The sequence below is a fragment of the Amphiprion ocellaris genome, chromosome 6, assembly GCF_022539595.1.
Source record: "Amphiprion ocellaris isolate individual 3 ecotype Okinawa chromosome 6, ASM2253959v1, whole genome shotgun sequence".
Taxonomy (NCBI): domain Eukaryota; kingdom Metazoa; phylum Chordata; class Actinopteri; family Pomacentridae; genus Amphiprion; species Amphiprion ocellaris.
Genome location: NC_072771.1, coordinates 16,795,316 through 16,820,775, shown reverse-complemented (window position 1 = coordinate 16,820,775; position 25,460 = coordinate 16,795,316). Strand labels below are relative to the sequence as shown.

The following is a 25,460-nucleotide window of genomic DNA, read 5'->3' as shown; positions in this document are numbered from 1 at the left end:
CAAGTTTTGGCATGCATAGTGTTTGAAATGCATTTGCTTTCTATACAAAAATGAGAAATTTCCCTGTTATTATTATTATTATTATTATTATTATTATTGTTGCGGAATGAAAAAATGTTATAATGGGTAGACAGGTTTTGTTGTGGGCACTGACATTTTTAATGTCTCTAGTAAGGTGGGCTGATTGTTAAACATCAGAAAATATTCACTGTTGAATCATATTTTTTCAAGCATTTACTGAAAGTCTATCCTTGGATCTTGTTCTTTATCAAAATAATTGACTAGAAGCAGGAAACTCTACAGTATCTCTAATAAAAGGTTTTTAGCCAGAATGATGAATTGCTTCAGTTGCAAATAGTAAGTCCCCATTTTTCCTCCACCAAGGTGAGAGCTGAGGCCGAGGTATTAGTGTTGTCTGTCTGTAAGCGAAATTACTGAAAAAAAATACTAATATAAGCCAAATTTCATACAATGCAGTGTAGAGGCAGAACATGAGCACGTAAAGAGCACAGTAGATTTTAGTGCAGATCTGGAACATTTTATTTAAAGCTGCAAGACAATTCATTGGCCTTGGTGGAGGACTGTGCTCTAAATGCCCTTCAAGTCTTTTGTGTGTCATATTCAAATATTATTTAATACACAAATGTTCATCAATGTACTTATTATTCTACCTAGCACACCTGTTTTGGGAGGTTGAAGAAAAATGTAGTTTAACTAGATAACTTACATAGTAACTTTTAACTGTTTGATAACTACTGAAACAGCCACCTAATAAGTTGCTCTGCTAAATAATAAGCAAGACAACAGTTTTGCTATTATTTGCTCAGGCTGCTGTGGTAACTGTTGGGTTAACTAAACCATGGAGAGATAATGGCTATTACAATTAATAGGGCAATTAGTTGAGGGAAAGTTGATTTAACGCAGACTGTCTAACCTCGCAGCAGAAATGTGTAAGCTCTTACTTGAAGATCCGATTGGGACCCTTTTGGTTTTGTACCGTGTTAACTGTTATTTTTATTTGTGTGTGTGCGCTACAGCAACAGCTGGAGGAAGAGGCCGCAAAGCCCCATGAGCCAGAGCAGCCCATCTCACCGCCACCTAGTGAAGCCAAGCACCGCAGCCTGGTACAGATCATCTACGATGAGAACAGGGTCAGTAGAAAACACACAACAGCCATGCTAGGCCTTTGTATCCTCTGAATATTCACTGTTGCCTGGTATGGTTATCTCACTTTAATGTCCAAGATAAGCTAGTCAGTGTTGTAAGTAGAGAGAGTTCCTGTAAGGTAAACTAGATTACCCAGCAGGTGCACATTTCAACAAGCCACAGTCCCTGATTTAACCACACAGAGAGCCCAATGGTATGTTGATCTGTCACTGTTTATCATTACACTTCATAGACAACATAGATGAAGTGTGGATTAATTTTTCTGCATTTAATACAGAGCAAAATACTATGGCTGTAAAGAGAAAAATGTCTGTGTGGAGGATTATTTTACAGGGAAATTTGTCATTTTCGTTTACCCTATTTGATAAAATTCTCAGAAGAACAGTGTTCACAAAAATGGTGTGTCACAAAGTAGTCATGTCATATCTGACCCTCCTACTCTCCACTGACAGGCAAAGCAGAAGTTGTGCCTAACAGAATGAGCTACTAAAGGTCAACATAGCAGCCATGATGAGTCACGCGTACACATACACACATTCACAACATCTACACACTGGAGGGTAACACGCATGCACACTGATGCAAATCTTTGTATTTTATGCAAGTATTGCAAATGAATCATTCTTCCAAGAAAAGAAGACACAGAGAAGCTGTGGGGTCACATAAAGCTGTTTGGAAGCGTGTCCTAGTCACAGCAATAATTATATGCAGCAGAGCTGTGTGCAGAAGATAAACTTTATAATGGCGTGATTCTCGGTGCTCTCAGTCCCCCTAGTGGTTGGAGGTGCAAGTCTCCTTTTTTTTTGGAACTGACATTTAAAGCAGGGAAGTCTTCTGTCACTATATCACACCCATGTTCAACCTTTGTACTGCCTCATGTGCCCTATGGAAAACTACAAATAGTATTTTTTTTTTTAAAAAGCACTTGAATATTTTAAACAGCTTCATTGACACATTCCAGATGAATCACTTTTATAGAATGGCAAAGCAGTCTAGTATGTTGAAAATGTGCCCAAGCATTCACTCTGAAGTGTCACTGAGCAAGAGACTAAATCATTAACACTTCCAGGAATGATGATTTGACACGTTGCTCAACCTGCACAAATACTGCCTGATAACCACTGAAATGCTCTAAAAATCTAATTTAAAGCGAACAGCACAGGTATTGTCCTTCATGACTTTCAGTGTCACCATGTCCTGCTGTACCACAGCACTTCTGTGGAACAGCAGGACACTGCAGTCTGCTCAAGACTTATCAAAAAGTCTGAAAGTTTAAGAATGAGGCAAAGCTTTCTCCACAGTGTAGTCTGACCTCTATCACACTTTCCACTTCCCTCTGACTGACAGGATGTCCTCTGGCCTACTGCCACCCCCTCCAACTTTGTTATCACTCTTTTTCTAAACTTAACCAGCCTCTTTTCTAGTTTCACATTTACTCAAATTCATTCTTTGGCTTGACTTTTGTCTCCATTAGTTAATTCCTAGTTGATTACCATTAAATGAACTCAATCTGCACTTTTTCATGTACAATAAGACATATCATGAAAAAAAATAAACAGCTGGTGCCATGGCTGAATGTTTCCACCCGACTTCTATAACTGCATACATGGCAAACATAAGTAATTAATCCTTTCTACTTCTGAGATTTCTGTATCATTATTCTTTTTTAGAGTGGGTTTCTGGTCCAAACAAGTATGGCTAAATTACTCCATAATTACAACTTGCCTTTGTGTAGCGTAAAGTAGTTTTACAGTGTTTGAGCAGTGTTGTTGGAGAGCTGGTGAGCTCAAGCTGCCTGGAGTGGATAGGGAGTCGGAGACTACATAGATCTGTGTATTCCCGATGAAACGACTGTGTAGAGTTACATCTAAGCCATTTTAAGGCATGAAGGAGTTCTTTTTATGGAAAAAAAGCTGCTACATATGCAGCTTTTGTACAGAGAGAGGACTTAAAGGATGTCCAATAAGGACAAAATCCAGATGATGTTTGATACGCTTGTATTTTCATGCATGTGCTTCTCCATTTGCTAGATCAGAGCATAAATGATGGCATTTATCTTGGTTTTCAACGACCGCATGCATGTAAATAAGGGCAAACCCTACTCCAGGCCAGAGGTTGGTGGTTGTGAACCTGAGATCGATCATCAGAAACAGAACTTCTGCAGGTCAGACAGCAGTTTAGCTATCTCACTAACAACTGTTGGCTGTCTTAAACACATATACACTTACATGAATTTACTGCGAACAAGGCAGAAGCTGTACTCATTTTCACAGACTGTCACCACCCATACAGTTCACTGCTCTGTCACAGCTTATGGATAGAAAACTATGACAACATTGTTTTACAGGAAGTACAGTGGCCCATTTTAGTGTCAGTTTATCTGCCATGATCACACTGGACAGACCCTGTGAATGGCCGTTCCTACACCTCACTTTCTTACAAGCGTGGAAACCCTGGAGGAGTAGAGACTTAGTATGCATATTAGAAACACCAGGCAACATCTGGCTTTGGCGATGCTTGAATGTGTTTAAGCTCGTTTTTTTGTTGTTGTTGGTTTTATTTTGTTTTTAATATGTCAATAGTGGCGTGTGTGTGTGTGTAGTTGTGCATACATGTACAGTACGTACATCTATCTATCTATCTATCTATCTATCTATCTATCTATCTATCTATCTATCTATCTATCTATCTATCTATCTATCTATCTCTCTCTCTCTCTCTCTCTCTCTCTCTCTCTCTCTCTCTCTCTCTCTCTCTCTCTCTCTCTCTCTCTCTCTCTCTCTCTCTCTCTCTCTCTCTCTCTCTCTCTCTCTCTATATATATATATATATATATATATATATATATATATATATATATAAAATAAAAAAACTGGTATCTGTGAGTGTATATATATATATTAGTTTCTATATGTTTAAGCACCTTGTTATAATTACTTCATCCTCACCATGCCTTTTAAAGCTGGCGTCTTCATGGTGTCGTCTGTCCCTTCTGGGCTCAGTGTCACCAGCCTTCTCAGACAGGGTTACAGTGCATTTCTCTTGACAGCCCATTGTCAAACCCCGGGGATGGCTCAACTCAAGTTCACTCTTCTCCTATTTGGAACATTACAGTCGTGGACATGGACACAAGAAAAGACAGCCCCACCGAAACTGCATTATCATAATTCTGTTGAGCTATGCTAAATCCTCATGAAGTTTCTGTACTAAGATGGCCCAGTAGTGTTTTTTGTTTTGTTTTGTTTTGTTGTTTTCTTTCCTATGTTCTCCTAATGGGAGTTTCAAAGTTCCTAGATTGTAGTCACCAAGGCAACCAAAGTGCTATTCCCACAGATTGGTTTTCCTGTGTTAAATGTTTTATTCAAGGGATGCTGTGACCTGCTGGAGAATATATCTTGTAGACTGCAGACAGTATGTACAGTGATACAGTTACTAACCTCACAGCTTGTAATACCACTGCCAGAGTAGCAGTCTTGTGTGCTACCACAAGGGGGCATGATTGAAATAACAGCGGCTGCCTCTCTGCTTGTGGTGAGGTTGTGTTTATGTATGAAGTGGAGGGCAGTTATTAAACCATCAGCGCTCTCTGTGTGTAATTGTATAGACTTTTAGGTGCAGCATTCTTTACATCTCATCCCTCCCCTCTCTTCACTGCAAAACGTCTCTTCTCTGGTATTTTATTTGAAATCATATTTCAAGAGTTTTGAGGTCAGTATCATGCAGTCTTGTTTTCAAATTTGCTTAAAGAATCACAGCTAGGAAATGAAGAGAAATCCTTGAGGCGTCCTACTCCCTGCGGATGAAAGGCTGTTTTTAATAATTGCTGCTCATTAAGTGCTCCTGTAGTGAGCAGGCTCTCTGAGGCAATACTCTGCAGCCTGTTACACCTACTCACTGGTGAGGAAGCAACAGGGATGAGGAAAAACACAGTGCAGAATGACTGAAGGGAGAATAATAGCTTTATGTTACTCTATTTGCATTTGAATGATAAGTATGGAATGTGCAAATATAAAGCATCAGTGCTCCCTTTTGCTTTATGACTTAGAGGAAATGTACAGTGCACTTTTAAAAACTAGAACCATGTCATCTGGCTTCCCTCACAGGTGATCCAGTTGTAAGCCTGTGCTGACTCAAGTTAAGCTGTGTGCGTGAGCTCCTCCGAGGTCTTATATTCAAGTCCTGTAGCATGAGTCTCGTATAAACTTAGGAGTAGATCCCAAACACCTCCTGTGTTGCCTTCACAGTAAAAATGGAGTGAAACGGACAAGAAAGCAGCATGCCGTGGTGGGTGGTGAAGGCTAAAGGTAGACACGCACATACACCCTTGGCAGGTTCTGTCTCTGCTGTTACTGCCTGGAATTCTCCCATATGTTTGTTTCCTTCCACCCCTCTCTACCTGCACTTGCATGCTGTCTGAGTGCGTTTCAGTCCAGATAGTCTCATTGGTCATTGAGGGAAATGAGCTGAGAGGAAAAGCAGCAGAGCAAGTGGTGTGTCACCAAGGAGGGTCTGTTTGATCGATGAAGCAGAGAGAGAGTGTGCAGAGTGGAACGAGGAAAAGAGTGGAGCGAACATTGAGAGGGGTAGTCTGGGACGCTGCGCACACATTTGTCTGGTGGAGCTAAATATGGAGGAGCAGAGCTGCAGAGAGGTCATCAAGAGACAGAGATGGGAGTTTTTGCTGCCCATCTTCATGCCCCAACACCTCTGCTTTCTTGCCTTATGGTCCCTGCCAGATTTTTTTGTTTTAAGAAGCTGATTGTTGTAGGCAGCTGGAGGTGAGATCTTTCTCTGTCTTTCATCAGATGTCTCCTATTAGATAAGAAACAAAGCCCTATAGCCCCCTCCCCCCTCCTTCCCTGTATTTTTTTTGCTCTCTCTCTTTCTCTCTCTCTCTCTCTCCCACTCACTTTTTATTCCACTCCCACTTGCTTTCCTGCCTGCATGCTCTTTTTCTCTTACCTCTCTCTGCTCAGGGGAGGTGAGTAATCTTTTTTTTTTTTTTTTCTGGGAAAGGGGAGAGGGAACTGAGGCAAGGAGCTGCCTCAGTTCCCTCAAGCTGGGCAGCTTGAGTTAAAAGCTCTAATAATAGTCGGTGCATCCATCTCTCCATCCTTCCATGCATCCAGCTGTCCATCCGTCCGTCCAGCAAGCAGTGGTGTAGCCTTAGTGATCAAGTGAGCATGTTCACTGCGTTGCCGTGGTGATGACAGAGGTGCAGGCAGCTGGCTAATGTACTACTTGTGTTTGTCTTCCCTCACCAGAAAAAGGCAGAAGAGGCTCACAGGATACTGGAGGGACTGGGACCCAGAGTAGAACTGGTGAGTAGAGACTTTGATTTTATGTCATTATTCTGGTCTTGTAGTTTTCTTTTTCAAATTTTTGTTTTTGTGAGGTCTAATTAGAGAATTGAAACATCCTAAGGAAAGAAGTGGAATAAGCCTGAATCAAATGAAGTGCAAAGAAATTAAGTAAATATACTTGATTGCTTTTCTTGAAGCTCCATTAAGCATTATTGCTGATATTTAACATTAAATAAAATACTGGCAGCACAACAAAATGGTAATAGTTTGCTTGTTCCCACAGTTACTTTCAAAATTAGATCTTTTACTGTAATGTAAATATCCCAGGCTACCTTTGTCTGTAGAATTTTTACACTGCTATGTTTTTGTTAAAAACGTGTCAATGCTGATTTGTCCGTCCACCTGTTCATCCATTTTACTGTCATTCACACAAAGGCTATGCAAGATACTACACAAAACAGTTTTGCTCTGTCCTTGAGGGAATTCATTCTTTAGATTGAATTTGACTGTGCTGTTAGACCGTTCAGTCAGAGTGTTGTGTCTTTCCTGTTATTTTACGGCCGTATACCTATTGGGAACAAGGTCAGAGTTCTGTTTGTGACATATTGGAGGGAACTCAGTCATATGGCCTTCATGTATTTACAGTCTATGGACAATTTGAAATGTGTCTAATGGTTTTATCTGCTTGATTCTTCTCTTGCTCCAGCCTCTGTACAACCAGCCCTCTGATACCAAACAGTACCATGAGAACATCAAAATGTGAGTCTGCCACTACTTATGCCTACACACTTCTTTATTCAAAAATGTTTTATACACAGCCAGTAAAGTGTAACTTCCAAACTGCTGAAGAGTTTAGATAAGAGCTCCTGTACAAATTATCTCACCACAAATATATAAGAAGGTATTTGTTTTTATCTATTTTAAATACAAATTGATATGTTGTGAAATATGGAATCAACTGTAGAAATGCATTTGTAGCCAGAGTAATGCTCTTTAAATTGGAATACCATACTCATATTCACTTAACAGCTCTCATTGTTAAATTAGAACCTGTCATTGATTGAATCTTTTTTAATTATTGATTTAAATAATATACTTTTCTGTAGTGGTTATATATTCCTACACTGAGATAGATTCACCACTTAGCTCCACCCCCATATCTCGACTCTCCCTTTCCCCTTTGGCAGAGTGAAAAGAATGGCATTTCAGAGGGGGTTGTGAATTTGCCATTATGCAAACTTTGTGATGAAACTTAACGGAATAAATGTGTGTAGCAAGAAAGTCTACAGAGGGTAAAAGAAATTGAAAATGAAAAGTTGAAAAAGATTTGCACTGTCAGTGGAAGTGTGTTCATTTAAAATGTGACACTGAAGTAATTGTGGTTCTTAGATCAGCAAGCATATTAATTTATATGCTAAGAAACTACAATTATTTTTGCAGACAGTCAACTTCTGTCAGCTCCATTTGAATCAGTTCCTACAAATTCTAGTATTATGCAAGTGGAGTGTTTATTAGGAAACACTTGTGTTATTGAGTTGAGTACACAAGATTTCTCATATTTAATATTGTGTATGAAGAAGACTGTCGATTGAGACCTTCAAATGTTGCAAAGAATAGTTCTTTTTTTTTATGAGAACCTTGAAAATGTCATTTAAAGCTACAGTAATTTTACATCATGGAGGTTATTTTGTATGCAGCTGCATCCTTCAGGCAGACTACCAGCTGCTGTTATTTGCCACACACTTCAAAGCTAACAAGAAGTCTGTAGATTTTTCCATATAGGTTAAAATAAGACTTAAATTGACAATCCATTAACTCTGCCACAATTACCTGTTCCGATGCAAATATGACATCCATAATTTTAGCTAAACATTTTTACAGTTAATATTGCTTCAGATCATCTGTGCTGCAGCTACTGGTGATCATAAAACAAACAATCAAACATTGCTTCTATTGCCTGTAAAAATGGACATTTTGCTTGTGATATTGTGATATGAGCTGTTAACAGCAGTATGCATTTCTCAGCAGGGCTAAGGTTTCCTGAGGTGAATGATTAATAAATCATGTCAATTTCATATGTCAGTGGATATCTGCAGTAAAGGGAGCAGAAAGTAGACTACACTGGATGGCACTGCCATGTCTATCAATAAGGCTTATTTCCAACTGTAATCTTTAAAGGGCCATAATTCACTGAGGAACATCAAAAGGTTATAGGAGGGTTATGATGGCTTGCCTCCACTGCTGGCATTGTAGTTTGGGCACAGTGGCATGCCACAAGATGTGGCTGACCTCTTAACCGCACACTGCTGTCTTCACTCCTTTTGATCCCTGCACCGTTTGATCAGTATTATTGCCTCAAAGCAATTAACTGAAAACTGTCCTCTCTCCGTCCGTGTGTGTTATTAAATACCAGTGTGTTGCTTTGAGCCAGCACAATTGACTTCTTTGTTTTGTTAACTGGTTTGATAACCTTGGCATTCATCCCTGCTGGGTTAGATGACTACCAATATCTCTGTGGAGCTCTCAGTCCCCATCACAGTCCATCTCCTGCACACACAGTGTTTCTACCTCTCAGATGATAATTCATTTGCCAATATCCTTTGGATATAGAGACTGCTATGAAGACAAACTCAAACTTTGAAGTTTCACAAGCTTTTTTTTCTGTGGTTGTACCACTAGAGAACATCTGTCAAAAGTGTGTGTATAATGAATCTTTCAGCCATCATGTTTTAGAGGTATTATGGCAAATTACAGTGTTCTCCGATATCTCAGAAATGGCACAGGCTTAGAGCAGGACAAAGGAAACCTTTTGTTGGGGTTCAGGGTTGCTAATCTTTCCCTTTGCCATCTGGTGTCCAGAGGACAATGCCATCTCTGTTTTTAAAGGGCTTAATCTATCAATCTTGTTTTAGCCATACCAAGTTATTTCTCACCCATTATATGCCACAGTATGTGGACTGTATCTAGCTGGATTTGGCAGCATCTATCTTTGCTGCTGCAGTTGCATGGTTCAACATGTGTCTGTTTATGAGTGTGTGGGAGTGTTTATGTAGGTTGGGGGTTGAGCATATTTAGATTTAACTTGGTTTTGTTATTGCAGATAATAAGTTTGATAAATGAAGAACAGGTCATCAGAAGTGTTTATCTCTCTAGACCTGAAAGGTCATCACGCTATCTTCAGATTTTTACAAAATTCAGACCCTAACAGTAGCCCACTTCTTAGACTTCTGTCCTTCCTTGTGACTTGAAGGACCCTGCGGCTCAGCTGAAGTGTCTAATGTAGAATAAGATTACATTAATCAGTGGGGAACGTGACCTTACAAGTGACAGATTAAGTGTCAGGAATAAAACTCTGTCTTGCAGCAAAGAAAGAGACAAACTGAGTGGCTGCCTAAGGAGATTACTGGCCCTGACCTTTATTTGAAGCACTGTGGCTGGCTGTTCCCAGCACAGACAAGTTTTATAAGTTTGGCTCCCCTCACTGTCCTTTCCACCCAGAAGCAAGTTTGAGTTTATCGAGCGGTGGCATACAAGGACAGGCATTGTTTGTGTTTATGTGTGTGTGTTTGTGTTTGTGTTGTGTGTGTGTGTGTGTGTGTGTGTGTGTGTGTGTGTGTGTGTGTGTGTGTGTGTGTGTGTGTGTGTGTGTGTGTGTGTGTGTGTGTGTGTGTGTGTGTGTGTGTGTGTGTGTGTGTGTGTGTGTGTGTGTGACAGAGAGAGACAGGGGAAAGATAATGCATTTTTTTTGTTTATTTATTGGGTAGTGAGGCAGAGAAAGTACAGAGGGTAGAAAATGTGTACCTGAGGATCTGGACAGCATCATAGACTTGGATATATTATGTGACAAATGCGATGAAAGCCAAAGCACTGTCTGATATTGAGTGTTTTCTTGAATGTTCTCACCTTAATCTTCTCTTTCTGTCCTTCTGCCCCCTTGTTTTCTGCATCCCTCTCTGTTCTTCCACCCTCTCAGAAACCAGGCGATGAGGAAGAAGCTCATCTTGTACTTCAAGAGGAGAAATCATGCTCGTAAGCAGTGGGTAAGTCGTGAACTCAACATTTTTGACTCTCTACTGGGACTCGGCCCATGACGGATGACTAGTGTAAAACTGGGCCAGCTGCTCCTTGAAGTGAGTGGCCATTTTAGGCATATCAGAGAGGAAAAGAGCTCTGGACATGATCTGCTGTCAGTACTTGTACTGTGCACTGGGAAAAAGATTGCTTTTGCAAAACAAAAAAATTCTCTCATACTGTCATTTGAAAGTATAATTTTATATGTCTATTGAATTCTGTCAGCCAAACACAATAATGAGCATTGTACAGGGCTAGCCTGTGTTGTTGCCTGCCAGTGATTGAGCAAGACTGAGCCAAAGAGCATGACTATAAATAAAATGCAGATCAATGGGGTGAGCTCTGATGCTAGAGCCAAGCGGACATCATAAAATCAACCGGCTTTATAGAAAATCATCACTGCAAATCAAGTCAATGATTTGCTATGAAATTTACACTCCTCCACAAGTAGGAAATTTGATGAGAAAATGGTTGTTTTTTTAACTGCTTCCAAGTTCTGAGACCGTGCCAGAAGGAAGAATCTCTGAGCTCCACATTTGTTATTGTACGTTTATGTGAGGCCAGAAAGAATTGTTTAAATGCAACACCTGTATCAAAGTCTGAGTGTCGTGTGCGAGTGTCCACTCTTCTCTCACACTGCGTCTAAGTGGAGGAGGTTGCAGATTGTGGGCAGAGTGTGGGGAGACATCACCTTGTGGTTTATGAGCCCACTGAGGGTCATGTCTCCACCAGGGTTAATGGTCTGCTTTACAGCCTGCCTATGAGGAAGCTAGGAAAACAGAGGACTGCCGTCTGTCAGGGTTATAGCTCAAAGCAAGACTCGAATACCAACATGTCACTTTGCCCCTCTGAACATCTAACGCAGGGGTATCAAACATGTGGTCCGTGGGCCAAAACCGGCCCGCCAGAGGGTCCAATCCAGCCCAAGGGACGACTTTGTAAAGTGGAAAAATTACAGAGAAGACAACTGCAATTAGTACATTTTTAAAACTATAAATTTAAAATAATTTCTAGAACATGACAAGTTGTTTTGATCATAACGTAAAATACGATGTTGCTCATTGTTCTTTTGCCATTTTGTGTCTCATTTTTGTAATATGTTGTCTTATTTTTGTTGTTTTTTGTCTGACTTCTGTCGTTTGACGTTTTTGTCGTTTTGTTTGTTGTTTTGTGCTTCCTTTTTGTCTCGCTTGTGATTTTTGTCTCATTTTTGTCATTTTGTGCTTTCCTTTATTGTTTTGTATCTTTTTTGTCGTTTTGTTTCATGCTTTTGTAATCTTTGTCTCATTTGTCCTTTTTTTGCTGCTTTGTAACTTTTTTGTAAATTTTTTGTCTTTTTGTCATTTTGTTTCTCACTTTTGTCTTTTTATGTCTCATTTTTGTAATATTTTGTCTTTTTTTTTTTTTTTTTTTAAGTAAAATACTATATCATTCAGTTTCAGATACCTGTCACTACATGTTCTGTGCCTTTGTAGAAACTCAGTCATCTCTAAGTTGTAATGTGTAAATGATAAATTGTGGCATAATGTTGTTGAAATTGAATTTATTTTTCTTAAAGAAATTCAGTTTGTTCATAACTCCATTTATCTCCATATCTTTGTAAAAAGATAATTCCTTAAATGTTAATATTTTAAGAATGTACTGTTTTCCACTAAAACAAAGGAAACATTTGTAGTTGTAGTTATTTATAGGTTATTATGCTGTGATTTTACTGGTCTGGCCCACTTCAGATCAAATTGGGGTGTATGTGGCCCCTGAACTAAAATGAGTTTGACAACCCTGATCTAATTGGTTCATGATAGGACGCAGCAGAGAGACTGAAAACAGAGACATTGCTGAATGTAATTGGTGAAAAGAAATATCTGAAATGACACTGCAGCATCAAATATTCTGTTTTTTAATTGTAGCTGTCAATTTTTTTTTTAAATTGTATTTTTTCATACTTAGTGGTCTGTCAGTTATGCATCTCTAGTTCAAAGGCAAGACTTGAAGGAAGTGATAATGTTCATATTTAAGTGGCTTTGCAGTGGACTGAGATGCTTCTCTGTCTATGATCCTTCAGGAACAGAAGTTTTGCCAGCGCTATGACCAGCTAATGGAAGCCTGGGAGAAGAAGGTGGAGCGCATTGAAAACAACCCACGGCGCAGAGCCAAGGAGAGCAAGGTGCGGGAGTACTACGAGAAACAGTTCCCTGAGATCCGTAAGCAAAGAGAGCTGCAGGAGCGAATGCAGAGGTGGGATTTTTTTTTTTTTTTCCTTTTCACAGCAGGCACTGTTATTTCAGAACAGACTTATCACTTTGATTTCTTGCCTTGTTGCTGCCTCTGTTGTAAAGAATGACTGCAGATTTGTTTAATTTGGCAAGGTGGGTGGCTCGGTTATAGTAACATGTGGGTAGTTTTGAGTGACAGGTCTTCCTTTTTTATTCCTTATGTAGCCGTGTTGGGCAGCGAGGAGGTGGGCTGACCTCATCTGCAGCTCGCAGTGAACATGAAGTCTCAGAAATCATTGATGGAATATCAGAGCATGAGGTAAGCTTTTCTGTTAAAAGTGGTTTGCCCCCCTACTTGCTGTTTGGCAACACTTGGGGTCTATTTACAGAATTGCCCTCTTTCAGTTGAATTTCCTATGGTGGCCAGACATCTGGGTGTATGATATTGTTGTTGGGTCTACATGCTGAGGTTTACACTACACCCAGGAAAGAAATCTCATTTCCCCAGTGTGGATGAGAATTTTTTATTACATTTGGTCACTTTATATTACATGCAAGTACACTGACTATGTGTAAATAGTGCATAGTAACTTTTGATTTGATATAGTTAGTTGCACTATTTTTGAAAAGCATTGTAACATGTATTATAATACATAGTAGTAATATGTATTATACAACATTATTAGCATTTGCAGCACATAGTAATAAAGATAACAATCTGCATGAATGTGAATCAAGCCCTCTCAGATCACAGCAACATTGGTTTTGTTTCAGACATATTGCACTCAGCTGTACAGATGGAATGGAATGCCACGGGAATATTTGTAAAAGCTAAGCTAGCAGGGCAAGCCAGAGCTAAATGCTAGCCCTTTAAGGCCACTGCATCCCAGCGGAAAGCACAGCAGCACAGCTGCTTTCAGTTGGACTGCTGCCAAAACCTTGATAGTTTCTGGCAGTTTTTACTGCCGGTCTCATTTTTACAGTCTTTCCTCCTTTTATTGTGCGCACAGTTGACGTACAGCTTCAGCTGCTGGTACAGCTTCAGCTGCTGGTGCAGCCGTAATCATTGTCCGTGTACTCGTCCACATTTAACAGTTCCACAAAGAAGCAAACTTTGAAGCAGAGAAGGGTGAACTTCAGCATGGACTTTAAAATCATGATCTAAACAAAATGTTTCGTATGAAAAGCACAGGTCTTATCCAAGAAAAGATTTTTTTGGCAATTGTTCAAGCCTTCTGAGTACACTTCATACATACCAGCCAAATTCATGCCATTTGGCCTGACAAGGTTGTAGTTCATTTAAAAACAATCAAAAGCTCATAGTTCATATATTTGGAATCCAGAATCAAATATATTGTAGTTGTCTGTTGGAAGGTCTCGTAACTTATTTTGCTACTCTCCCCTGTCCAAACATTAGACATTGTCTAATGTTAATTTTTCTTTTTTTTTCTTTTTTTTAGTTGTAAATTGAAGAGTGACAGGAAATGTATCATTTCCCGAGCGCTTGACTTTGGACAAGGAGCACATCTCAGCATGCTGAGCAAACAAACCACACTGAACTTCCCCTTTTTTTCTTTCTGAAGTTTTTCACACTTCAAACCAGTATGCATTACCACATTAAGTTTCACATAGGACATGACTGTATAAGCACTGTGTTGTCAGATAGTTTTTCTCTGGAGATCAGCCCACTTACTCCAGGATGTTGTTTTTCTGTCTTGTGTGTGTGTTACGCGTGGACATCAGAACACAGAGAAGCAGATGCGACAGCTGGCGGTCATCCCACCTATGCTGTTTGATGCTGAGCAGCAACGCATCAAGTTTATCAACATGAATGGATTGATGGATGACCCCATGAAGGTGTACAAGGACCGACAGGTTATGAATATGTGGAGCGAGCAGGAGAAGGACACTTTTAGAGAGAAGTAAGCACAACACTTCAGGTGACAAACATATTTTTTCCTTAAATATTAGAAAATCATCTTTTACTCTTATTTCTCACCTGCGAGATTGGCTTTTGTTTTAACCAAAAATACACCTAAAACATTTTTGGACTGTAACATTTTTGTGTTGATACTCAGAATGCAACATATTACATGACCATAGATTTTCCTATTGTTTCTTTATACATTAAACTCTGAACATTTCAGATTTTTATTAAATGCCGTATTAGCTTTCCATGCTCCAGTTTAATAGGCACAGTGCTGGAGAGCTTATTTTTAAGCAACAAGATGAAATATGTATTTTGCTCCCTGTGAAGCATGTGTGACCAATGAAAGGTCAGTAAGTTGTTGTTAAGGAAGTACATCTTCCCCTTTCATGAGAATCGAGAGGAGGCATTTAAAGCTGCCAAATCAAACCCACGCAGTTAAGTTGGTGACTTTAAAGTTACTCACATACAGAGAGCTTCAGTTATTTTTTTATACCAGTGATCTAGAACAAATACTAAAACATATGTGATATCTAGTAAGTTATTAAATTACACATTTTGATTGAATGATTTAATGGCATAGCTTTTGAATATATGTACTTTGTTGGGGCATTTTTTAAAAGTAAGCTGAATTGGTAATCCCTAATTTTAAATTTTCAGTTTCTGTGTCAGTCTCTTATTTTGCCATCTTCATTTAGAGCCTCTGAGCAAATACCAGTGATCTGAAGTCATTTAATTAGCTTTGTTCTGCTCCCACAGGTTCATTCAGCACCCTAAAAACTTTGGTCTGATTGCATCTTTTCTGGAGCGAAAGGTATTGATTTTTTTTTTTTTTATGTGGCTTTTGGAGTGATCCTGTCTTCTAGGGAAATGAAAAATGGAATTTCTTTCATGTTTCAGACGGTGGCAGAGTGTGTCCTCTTTTACTACCTGACCAAAAAGAATGAAAACTATAAGAACATAGTGCGAAGGAACTACCGGCGCCGAGGAAGAAGCCAGGTATTCTCAGCCTTTAAGTTCACAGTTCAAACAAATGCTCTATATCTGATCATTGAGGTCCAATCACACATTGTACAGGCCTGAAAATCTGATGTGCGCAGTTCTACTGTTGGTTGTAAGCACACCCAGAACCACAGTTTGCTATTACAACCACAACAGCTGCTGTCTATCACTTAACTAACTTATCTATCCACAAGAACTCATACCATTTGCTAGGTGAAGAAGAACATGTGATTACACTCCAGGTCTAATGCTATACTCTGTTGTCAAACACGTTTGGCAGGAATCACTGCCACTAACTTTTCTCCCGTTTTCCTGGTCTACAGTGGCTGTAACTTTAAAAAGATGTCACTCAGATTTTATCCATTTGGACAGTGTAGAAAGACTTGCTTTGGAATTTTATATATTTTATTTAACCTTTATTTAACGAAGTAAGTTAGCTGAGAACTAATTCTCATTTTCAATAATAACCTGGGCATTTTATCTTTGTTGAGTTGAACATGTTAGTCTGAGAGGGCTGCACAGTGGCGTAGTGGTTAGCACTTTGGCCTTGCAGCGAGAAGATCCCTGGTTCGCGTCCCGGCTTTCCCGGGATCTTTCTGCATGGAGTTTGCATGTTCTCCCTGTGCATGCGTGGGTTCTCTCCGGGTACTCCGGCTTCCTCCCACAGTCCAAAAATATGCTGAGGTTAATTGATTATTCTAAATTGCCCGTAGGTGTGAATGTGAGAGTGCTTGTTTGTCTTTGTATGTAGCCCTGTGACAGACTGGTGACCTGTCTAGGGTGTCCCCTGCCTTCGCCCGAGTCAGCTGGGATAGGCTCCAGCCCCCCCCCGCGACCCTAATGAGGATTAAGCGGTGTATAGATAATGGATGGATGGATGGATGTTAGTCTAAGAGCACAGGATGCTTCACAAGGCATATAACGGAGACAAATATGAAATGTCTGGTGCACAAATGCAGCATGCAAAATGATTTTAACACTTCTGAAAATGAGACACCTTCTTGCTTAAAACGTTTCCTGTGTAAACACAACTTCGCTCACCTCACTGTCAGCACTAACGGTATACTGATCCCTTTGCAGAACTCTGAGTGTAAGAGTTCAGAAGTACGGTAAAGGTCAGTCAGTTGAGCTGATTGAGTGCCACAATGTGTTGAACCCCACGTCACCACTTTTTGTAGCTGTTAAACTTTGTGGTGGTGGGTACTAATGAACCACACAATAATTTACTGCCGACCTTTCCCTGTTTGTATGAAGATGGTGTCTTCTCATCTTTCTTGAAGAAACCTCTGCTCATTACCTGGCAGTTTGCTTCATATCTCCAGAGTAGCAGCTAGTTCTAATAGCTCACAGTCACAGAGGGAGGTACCTACAGAAAAGGAACAAAGTGCATTGCTGTACATCAGAATGATTGCAAATGCTAATAGGGGTTATGTTTGGGTGGAGGAGAAATAGTGAGAATAAGTAATAGCATAATACCAATGTGAATGTGTTTCCAGCCCAACTTTTTATTTCACCAAGGAATGTGGTGGATTTATGTGACGATTGGTGTATGTTTGTCCTTCTGTCTGTCTGTCTGTTAGCAACATTACTCAAAAACGGACTAACAGATTTGGATGAAATTTTCAGGGAAGCTCAGAAATGACACAAGGACCAAGGGATTAGATTTTGGCAGTGATGCGGCTTATAGTCTGGATCCACGGATTTGTTAAAGATTTCTGTATCATTGCGAAGTAGTGTCACTGTAGCTATGACAAGTGAACACTACATCAGCTGCTTGCTGACGATCACATGATTCCGATCCTACTAAAAATAGGTCACGCAATTCAGTACCCATACATAACATACACATGCATAACATACACCTGTGCTCAACGCAAAGTCATTTTTTTATTAAAGATTTCATCCGTTGGAAATTATACAACAACTGAGCAGCCTTGGCGGAGTACTGCACTCCCTGAGTGCTTTTCTTGTTTTTATACTGCGGTAATGGAGCGGCCCCTTTATCTGTATTTTGTGGAGAGCTCCCCCTGGATCAGCTCAGTGCATGTTTAGATGCAGTGCAGATCTCTACTTATGATTGTTAGACAGATTTTGAAACTCAGAGTCCATTAAGTCCCATCGTGTTATGACATTTATTTGTTTTCAGAGTTAATTTCAAATTGAGGGAGAGGACATTAATAATACTGCGCAAATGAAGAAAAAGGCTTTTGTACGAGAAAGATGCTTTTTACATTTTTCTTGTCACTGTGCCATGTTACTCTGCTTCTTTTTATGTTCGTATCTTTTTATTTGCATCTTTTTTGTAGAGCAAATATGTAATAAAGAGATCAACAGATCTTTGGATGAATTTTTGCATAGAGGCAGCAGCCCCTGATATCAAATGGCATTGATGCCTGACAAAGATCTGCTTGGTCAGTGTTAAGCAGCATTTAAGGTGTTTGACCAGGCTGCATTTCTGAACTCTAACCCCAAAAGCCCAGACAGGCAGGAAACTGGCAAGGAAGTGGTTCTGGGTGCTTAAAGAGGAAAAGTTACACAGCAGAAATGTGCTGCTGTCATTTCGGAACTTTCGTATCCTGTTTTTTTTTTTTGCTCTATGCTGAAAGTGAATAGGAATTTTCAAGTGTCCTGTACTAGAATGAGGGAAACTAAGATTTTAGAAATGGCAAAGAAAGAATTGTATATTATATGTCTCATGTTTGTGTTTTTTTTAAAATACCATGGTGTAGTTCTTATCAAAAAGTCAGCCAGACACCATGCAGTCTTTAGTCATGTCAGACGTCAGATCTGCCACTGACAGTGCCAAGTCATTCGCTGTGAGAAGATAACAAAATAGCTTGTAATTACATAGGAATATTGGAAAAAAATACTGAAGAAAAACAGTAACTATCAACCATTGACATTCTCATGGCAGTCTTTTCACACCCCTCCTTATTTGTAATAATCTGAAAGACAGAATTCACCTTTATTCTGACAGATAAGCATTTACCGCTGTCATCTGTTTGACAAATTCACGGTGGTAATTCACTGTGTTCAGTCGTGCCTTGTTCCTGTCTCTGCCACTGCAGCACGGCCAGCAGCAGCAACAGCAGCAACAGGTGAACCGCAGCAGCCAGGAAGACAAAGAGAAGGAGGAGAAAGAGAAGGAAGGAGAGCGGGATGAAGAAAAAAATGAAGCTGAAGACAAGGAAGATGGAATGAAGTGAGTTGCTTTCTAGTACTGACTAAACCTCGGATACGAGAGTCATGTTATTTGTATCAAACATTTTAAGAAGTCTCAACATTGCGTGCTGTAAAGATGACTTTACTTACTTATTCAGTTAATAAGCAGAATAAGGAAGAGGAAAAGATGAAGCCGATTAAAAATATTTGTAGCATTTTTCATATTGTATCAACCACAACCTGTACTGTCTGCACTACTAACTGTAGTGATCTCCTAGCTCACTCCATTTCTCCAACTCACCATTTTCAAAATTGTTCTAGGTCAGGATACAGGAAAAGGAGTAGGAGTGAATTTTGGCTAGTGGGAGTGGATCTGGAAATCCAATCATTGTGTAACCCTTGAGCTCTTACTCCCTCACCCCAAGCCAGACTTTCCACCTACGGCAAATTGGCGCATCCAGTCGTTCTCCCCAATACAGCAGCTGTTTTCCTGTTTATGTTTCTCCCCTTCCCAATAGGATGCCAAGTCTCATTTTTACAATTCTGTGCTTATTTTTTTTAGTCTGGGTTGTTTTTAGTGGGGGAAAATGAGCACTGTAATTAACCTAGCTGTCAGTTTGAAATGTCAGTGTGTAAAGAGGAGTGTGTGTGTGGGTTGGTGTGTGTGTTGGTGAGTGGGCGGGCAGGTGGGTTTAGTGGTAAAGGAGGGGGTGTTTTAGGCATAGTGCCAACGAAGGATGCAAGAACAACAGATGGAGTATCACTGCTTTGTGTTTCCTGAAAACTAATAGATAGATACAGCAGTCACTGTATTGAGGCACTACGTTGTCAGCTGAGGCCGTACACTACAGCAGTTTCAAGCAATGGCAGGCCATATTTATTAGCAGTTGCTTTGGGCTGGAGGATGATGATGAAGCGTTGCTTACTGCCTCCCTGCTTTGAGACATGGCCAAGGGACTCCGTGACTCCCAGCGCACCCTTCTGCCTACCTGTCACCCCTGGCACAGCTGGCTTGCCTATATTTAGTGTGCCACCAACTCCCCTCAGCAAGATTAATGGAGCTTGGGGAAGATGAATGGAGGAGCAGAGGGTTCAAACTCAGTGGCTGTCTCTTGGCATGCCATTGTGCTGGCACTCGATAAATTATCTTGCAAATAAAAAGAATGAAAAAGCAACGTGTGCATACACGTTCACATTTCCAAGTTTGTGTTTCATTCCTCAGCATTCATGAATGTCCCCATGCAGACAACCATGTCTGTCCCTAGGGTCAGGGCACTAAAGCCAGTGTAATGTAGCATTAGGAATGTGTTGAATGTAAGTTTGAATTAAAAATTGGGCCAGACTGAATAGCAGCAGGCCCCGATTTGAATCTTAGAATATATTGGATTGTTGCTATTTTGCTATTTAACTATTGTGATCTCCCTACACTTTTTTAACCTTTACCAAAAACAGTATATTTTAATGATTTTGAATCATGTCCCACAATGTACACTGCAGCCTGCAAATTCTAGCGTAATAAGAATGTAATTTTTTGCCAGCTCTGTACTTTAACATTATGGGTTTGAACTGTAAGTGTCAGCTTTCTAATTTAATTGTTGTATACATTTGCGCTGGTTTACAGCAGTTCAGAAATTTTATAGCCCTATTAAATAGAAAATGGGCCCAAAGTCATCATATTAAACATTTGGCTGAAACTTTTTTTGATATCTTTGACAGCCTAAAGTCTGATCTGTAGTCATCAGCAAAAACTTGGCATAAGATGCAGTACCTTACCTGTGTAACGGTTGTCTTTGGCAATGAAGCACATGTTTAATTAGACAGAGAACATTTAGTTGTTGGACAATAAAAACGCAGCTCTTTTTGTCTAAATTATCGTCAGTGCCCTACAGTGCTGCCCAAAAATGAATGGACTGCTTACAGGACTTTGATCCATATCATTGCACCATTATATGCAAACCCTTCACAAACCTGGTGTATGTCTTGCTGACTTTGCTAACATTTCTCAAATGCAGGGACGACACCTCTGGAGAAGATGCAGAGGACAAAGAGCCTGCCGTTGCTTTCAAGGGTCGACGCACAGCTAATAGCCAGGGACGCCGCAAAGGCCGTATCACCCGCTCTATGACAAGTGAAGTGGAGGAGACCACTACACCGCCACTCAACAGTGAACTCGGTCAGTCTCCGTTCCGCTGCACTAAAATTGTGCAAATCGCTCCACTGTCTTGTGTTACTTTAACATAAGAAAAAACCTGTCATTTGACTACAGGCACATTTCACATAATTAGGGAACGTGGTGGGGTAAAACATGAAATTAATTCTTGGACAAACTGCTTAGATGTTACCGGTGTATATTTTTATATTATCCCTTATTTAAAAATGTGAAAGTCTCTTTCAGAGTAAAGTCTCTTTTCAAGAGCAACCTGACCAGGATGGCAGCAAGCAATAAACCCAAACAGTACACCAAACAAACTGTCCCACACAGAGAACAAAAAATCTAGTTCGTATGCAATAAAATATCAAGGACAAAATGGGTGCAATTTCAAAAATGATTTCTGTGCAAATTTAGGAGTAATCACCTTGACCTTAAAATGGACTCAAAATCACCCCTTTTGTAACCAGATGACCAGCTCTGATGATTCCAGGTCCATCTGTACATTATTCCAGGAGAAACTGGCTGCTTTAAATACAGACACAGACTGTGATTACACTATTTTACATATTCAGTATTAACAAACTTTATAATCATTTATTATTAAGTTATTTTTCAATGGAAGATAAGCTGTAGCAATAAAAAAGGTTTACAGATAAATATTTTCACACCAGTACACAGAATTTGAATTTGGTCTCCTCTGATCTACTTGGTCTCCTGTTCCACGCCACAAGAGAGCACTCATGTTCTTTTATCTTCGTTCATTTACACTCACTGTTTTACCCAAGCCAACAACTCAAAAATGGCACGAAGAGAAATCACAACAAATATATGTAGTCAAAATCCCATCTGTCGGCAAAAGACAGAAATATTATTTAAGGACAAAATGCTGTGTGTCAGCAGTGCCCCCCTCCCTCCGCTTAGCGCTTTGTTTCTTCGCAGATGGTAAGTCAGCCGTGCACGCACTAACACTCTTGCTGCAGGCTACGATGGGATTTTTGATGTTTCAGCAGTTGTGTGTACATGCTGCAGTCGTTCCTGCAGCACAGGTTTGGTCACAGGGAATCCCCAGGTGACTTGGGCTGTAGGGGCTCTCAGTCAGCAGCCCCACCCCTGCCACTGTTTGTTCCCTGCTGGCAGCAATGCTGGCTGGTCCACTGTGCCCTTCACAGGTCCATATAGAGGACACATAAGCACAGTCTCGAGCTCCGGTGTCTGCCACGCAGGGCCAGGGACAGCCTGGCTTATGGCCTGTGCAGGGAAAGAAGCCAGTTGTTATGTCTATAATCATTAACTGACTTCTCTCCTTGGATTTCCTGCTTCCTCCATCTAAAACAAACAGTCCCTAGCGACCCGTGCTGCAGTGTTTCACTGGCAGGCCACACAAGCCACCCTGCCCCCCACCCTCTTATTCTTTTTTCTTCTCTAATTTCTGCCTCTCCTTCCTTTCCTCTTGTCAGTCACTCCCTAACTGACTTTGTGACAACTGCCCACTCCCCCCCTCCTCCCGCCTTCTCTAACTTGGTGGTTCTCTATTTTTTTGACAGCCATTCTGGAGATGAATGAGAGCTCTCGCTGGACTGAAGAGGAGATGGAAACTGCCAAAAAAGGTAATACAGTATAAAATGTTCTTTTCCCTATCATGTGTAGCTTCATTGTCGTAACCATGCATTATAGTACAGTTATCAAAAGAAAGAACACTAGCAGCTCAAGCACTGTTCGAAAGCATAGACAAATGATGTGGCTGTGACTTCCTGTTAATGAGGCAGCAACCGCCACGTGCTGCTAGGTTGTGTCTATGCATGAATGTGTCAGTCTGCCTGGATGTGGTCTGTTGCTCTTTGGAGCCGTTTCTCTGTCTCTCTGGGTCAAGGCAGCCTGTCTTTTATCAAGGAGGCTGTAAAGTCTGCCCCTTATCAGCCAGCCCCTGCAAATGCAGCAGTCATTAACTTAGCTGTTTATTGTCTCTGACTGAAGATTACCCAGAACACTATGGCTGATTCACAGAGGTCGCTGACATTCTGCCCATTTTCATTGCACCAGCACTCTGTGTGTTTTACTGTTTGTTACATACAGTTACTGATTGAATGAACTCCTCATTCTCAGTGAATTCAGCCACATGCTACTATTTTAATTGGGATTCTCCGCTGATTTGTTAAAACAAACAGCTGGATATTTAAAAAAAGACTGATTTACAAGTTTCCAAAAAAATTGCTACTTCAATCAGTAATGTTAACATTTCAAAATATCTATTTACTTTTGAATCTTTTCATTAGAAAATACACAGGCTGATCCATGGATTACATGCATCTTTTACAGATGATTTTTCAAATCTTGGTCTTTGGTGACTAAGTACCCCCTTTGTGATGTCAAGTCTTGCATTCTGTACATGACTCAACCCAATTTCACTGCAAGACAGCTGCTTTGTGGCCATTTGTATGTGATGTGTCATCATGCTTCTTGTGACTCAGTTCTGCTTCTGAGTAATTTAACCTGTCCTCCCTTGCAATCAACTGTAGATAAAGTGTCTCTCGCATGCACTTTGAATGGGATATTAGAAGCACATTTGGTCCAGGAGTTGGCATCTGCTTTTAATGTGTTTAGTGTCTCTCCTGCAAATTGGGGTTTGTGTATGCATGCAGGTTTGTGTGTTAAGGGGTTATTTTGCACTAACTGGCGCTGGCCTGGCTTAAACACAGTCCTGTGTAGTAATCCTGGTTAATGTCTTCAGTTCCATTCTCCTGCTGTGGGATTAGTGGGGTGCTCCATCCCAGAGGATTAGCCTGGCAGCTTGGTGGTATCAGGGCTTCTATGAAGAGCTTATGTAACCACAACCACAGAACCCCAGCTACAGTACAGAGGACTGAAGAGGAGGAGCTGCTCTTACCATTTCTCATCAGTTCTAGCAGCCACCCCCACACCTGCCAAAAGGGATTCCCCTTCCAAGAACTCAGACGATTCCAAGATCATAACCTCCGTCCCCCCATTTCCTCACAGTACTGAATATGCTTGTCAAAAGTGCTTTCCCTGGCAGGTGCTTGACATGTATATGTTTTAAAGAGTCTTAGGTGTCCTGATGCTGATGTGTTTATCCCCTTGAGCTAAACAGATCTGAATAATTGCATTTATAGTGCCTAGGAAGACATCCACATTCTTGCACGGCAGTGCCAGACAGCTTTCCCTTCGAAGATGGCACAGCCACACTCGGAGAAAAAAATCACTCTTGTCTTCGCTATTCATAAAGACTGGTATCTCAAACAAGGGATTTGTAATGCTTCTGTCTTATACCCACTAGCTCTGCCTGCCGTGTGTTTGTGCACGTAAGGTATGTGTAGCAAAGGTTGTGTCAGTGCACTTGGTCCAAGCTGTGTGTGTTTGCCTGTACACCAGTCTTGGTCGGTGTTTATGTAAGTGCACTAATCTGCCAGGCTTTGCTTGGGTGCAGGCAGGCAGCTGGATAATGGCCCCTGCTCTGCGTGCTGGAAGAACCCATTTAAAGGAGCAGCAGGTAGAGAATGCCATATTATGTTTTCCGCCTTTCTCCTCTGGTGTTGCTCTATCTCGGTCTCTCATTGTGTCTCTTGGTTGGGAGATGGCAGCGGCCCAGATTGGCAGGAGCTGTGGAAGATTTGGCAAGCGCTTCTTTCCCCCACTCACTTTCTCTCTGCCCTCACTCTGTGTTGTTATAAACTCAAGAGGTCACATTCAAGATGAAAAGCAGGTCAGTCAGGAAAAATGTGAAAGCCTTTATGCTTTCTCATGGTATCAACATCAACTCTCTCTCTACCCTCTCCTGCCCTCCCCTCTCTCTGTGCTTACTCTACTTCTATATCCTTTCCCTTTCTCCATTGTCTGGCTCAGTGGCTCTGCTCTCCCTCTCTCTCTCTCTTTCTTTACCTCTCTCTCTCTTTCACTCTCTCTCTCTCCCTCCCTCTCTCTCTATCTCTTTCCTCTCTCTCCAGGCTGCTCTCCCTGCTCTCTGTTTACTCTTGGACTGCCTGAGTGTGTGTTTGTGTCTATGTGCGAGAGTATTAACAAGAGAGACAGAGAGAGAGGGTTCGAGTGAGTTTGTACTCACTCATGCGTTTGTGTGCATGTGTGTGTGTGCGTGCCGCGGTGCCTGCTGGCAGAGTGAGGTAGGGGGAGGGACAGACCGACGGAAAGAGGGAGGGAAAAAAAGAGAGATAGAGGAGAGATCAGATGAGGGGAGAGAGAGGCTGAGCACATAGCACCGCCCCACAGTCCCACTTTCCTGTGGAAGTCTTCCCAGACGACCGCCATTGGGGAGAGACACGGCAGAGAAGAGCAGACCAGCACTCACCGAAGCACTGGGTGGACAGAGGGAGAGGAAAAGGAGGGGAGAGGCCAGGAGCATGTGCTGTTGTGGAGCATGTCAACCTGACACCGGCTCAAATATCAAGCCAGCTGGCAGGAAGAGCGCCGAGACTGAGCTGTTTTCATCTCCTC

At 41.0% G+C, this 25,460-nt stretch overlaps 1 protein-coding gene across 6 annotated transcripts in view; it reads left to right on the top strand.

The window, feature by feature from the left end:
* The window catches only part of ncor2 (nuclear receptor corepressor 2), a 94,640-nt gene that overhangs the window by 39,171 nt on the left and 30,009 nt on the right, over positions 1 to 25,460 (top strand). For all 6 annotated transcript variants that reach the window (XM_035957261.2, XM_023290293.3, XM_023290291.3 and 3 more), the window contains exons 6-17: positions 1,038 to 1,151; positions 6,431 to 6,487; positions 7,176 to 7,228; positions 10,443 to 10,509; positions 12,603 to 12,775; positions 12,979 to 13,072; positions 14,497 to 14,675; positions 15,440 to 15,494; positions 15,581 to 15,679; positions 18,751 to 18,884; positions 20,857 to 21,017; positions 22,541 to 22,603. In XM_035957261.2, the coding sequence (XP_035813154.1) occupies positions 1,038 to 1,151; positions 6,431 to 6,487; positions 7,176 to 7,228; positions 10,443 to 10,509; positions 12,603 to 12,775; positions 12,979 to 13,072; positions 14,497 to 14,675; positions 15,440 to 15,494; positions 15,581 to 15,679; positions 18,751 to 18,884; positions 20,857 to 21,017; positions 22,541 to 22,603 (1,249 nt within the window). The remainder of the gene's footprint in view (positions 1 to 1,037; positions 1,152 to 6,430; positions 6,488 to 7,175; positions 7,229 to 10,442; positions 10,510 to 12,602; positions 12,776 to 12,978; positions 13,073 to 14,496; positions 14,676 to 15,439; positions 15,495 to 15,580; positions 15,680 to 18,750; positions 18,885 to 20,856; positions 21,018 to 22,540; positions 22,604 to 25,460) is intronic.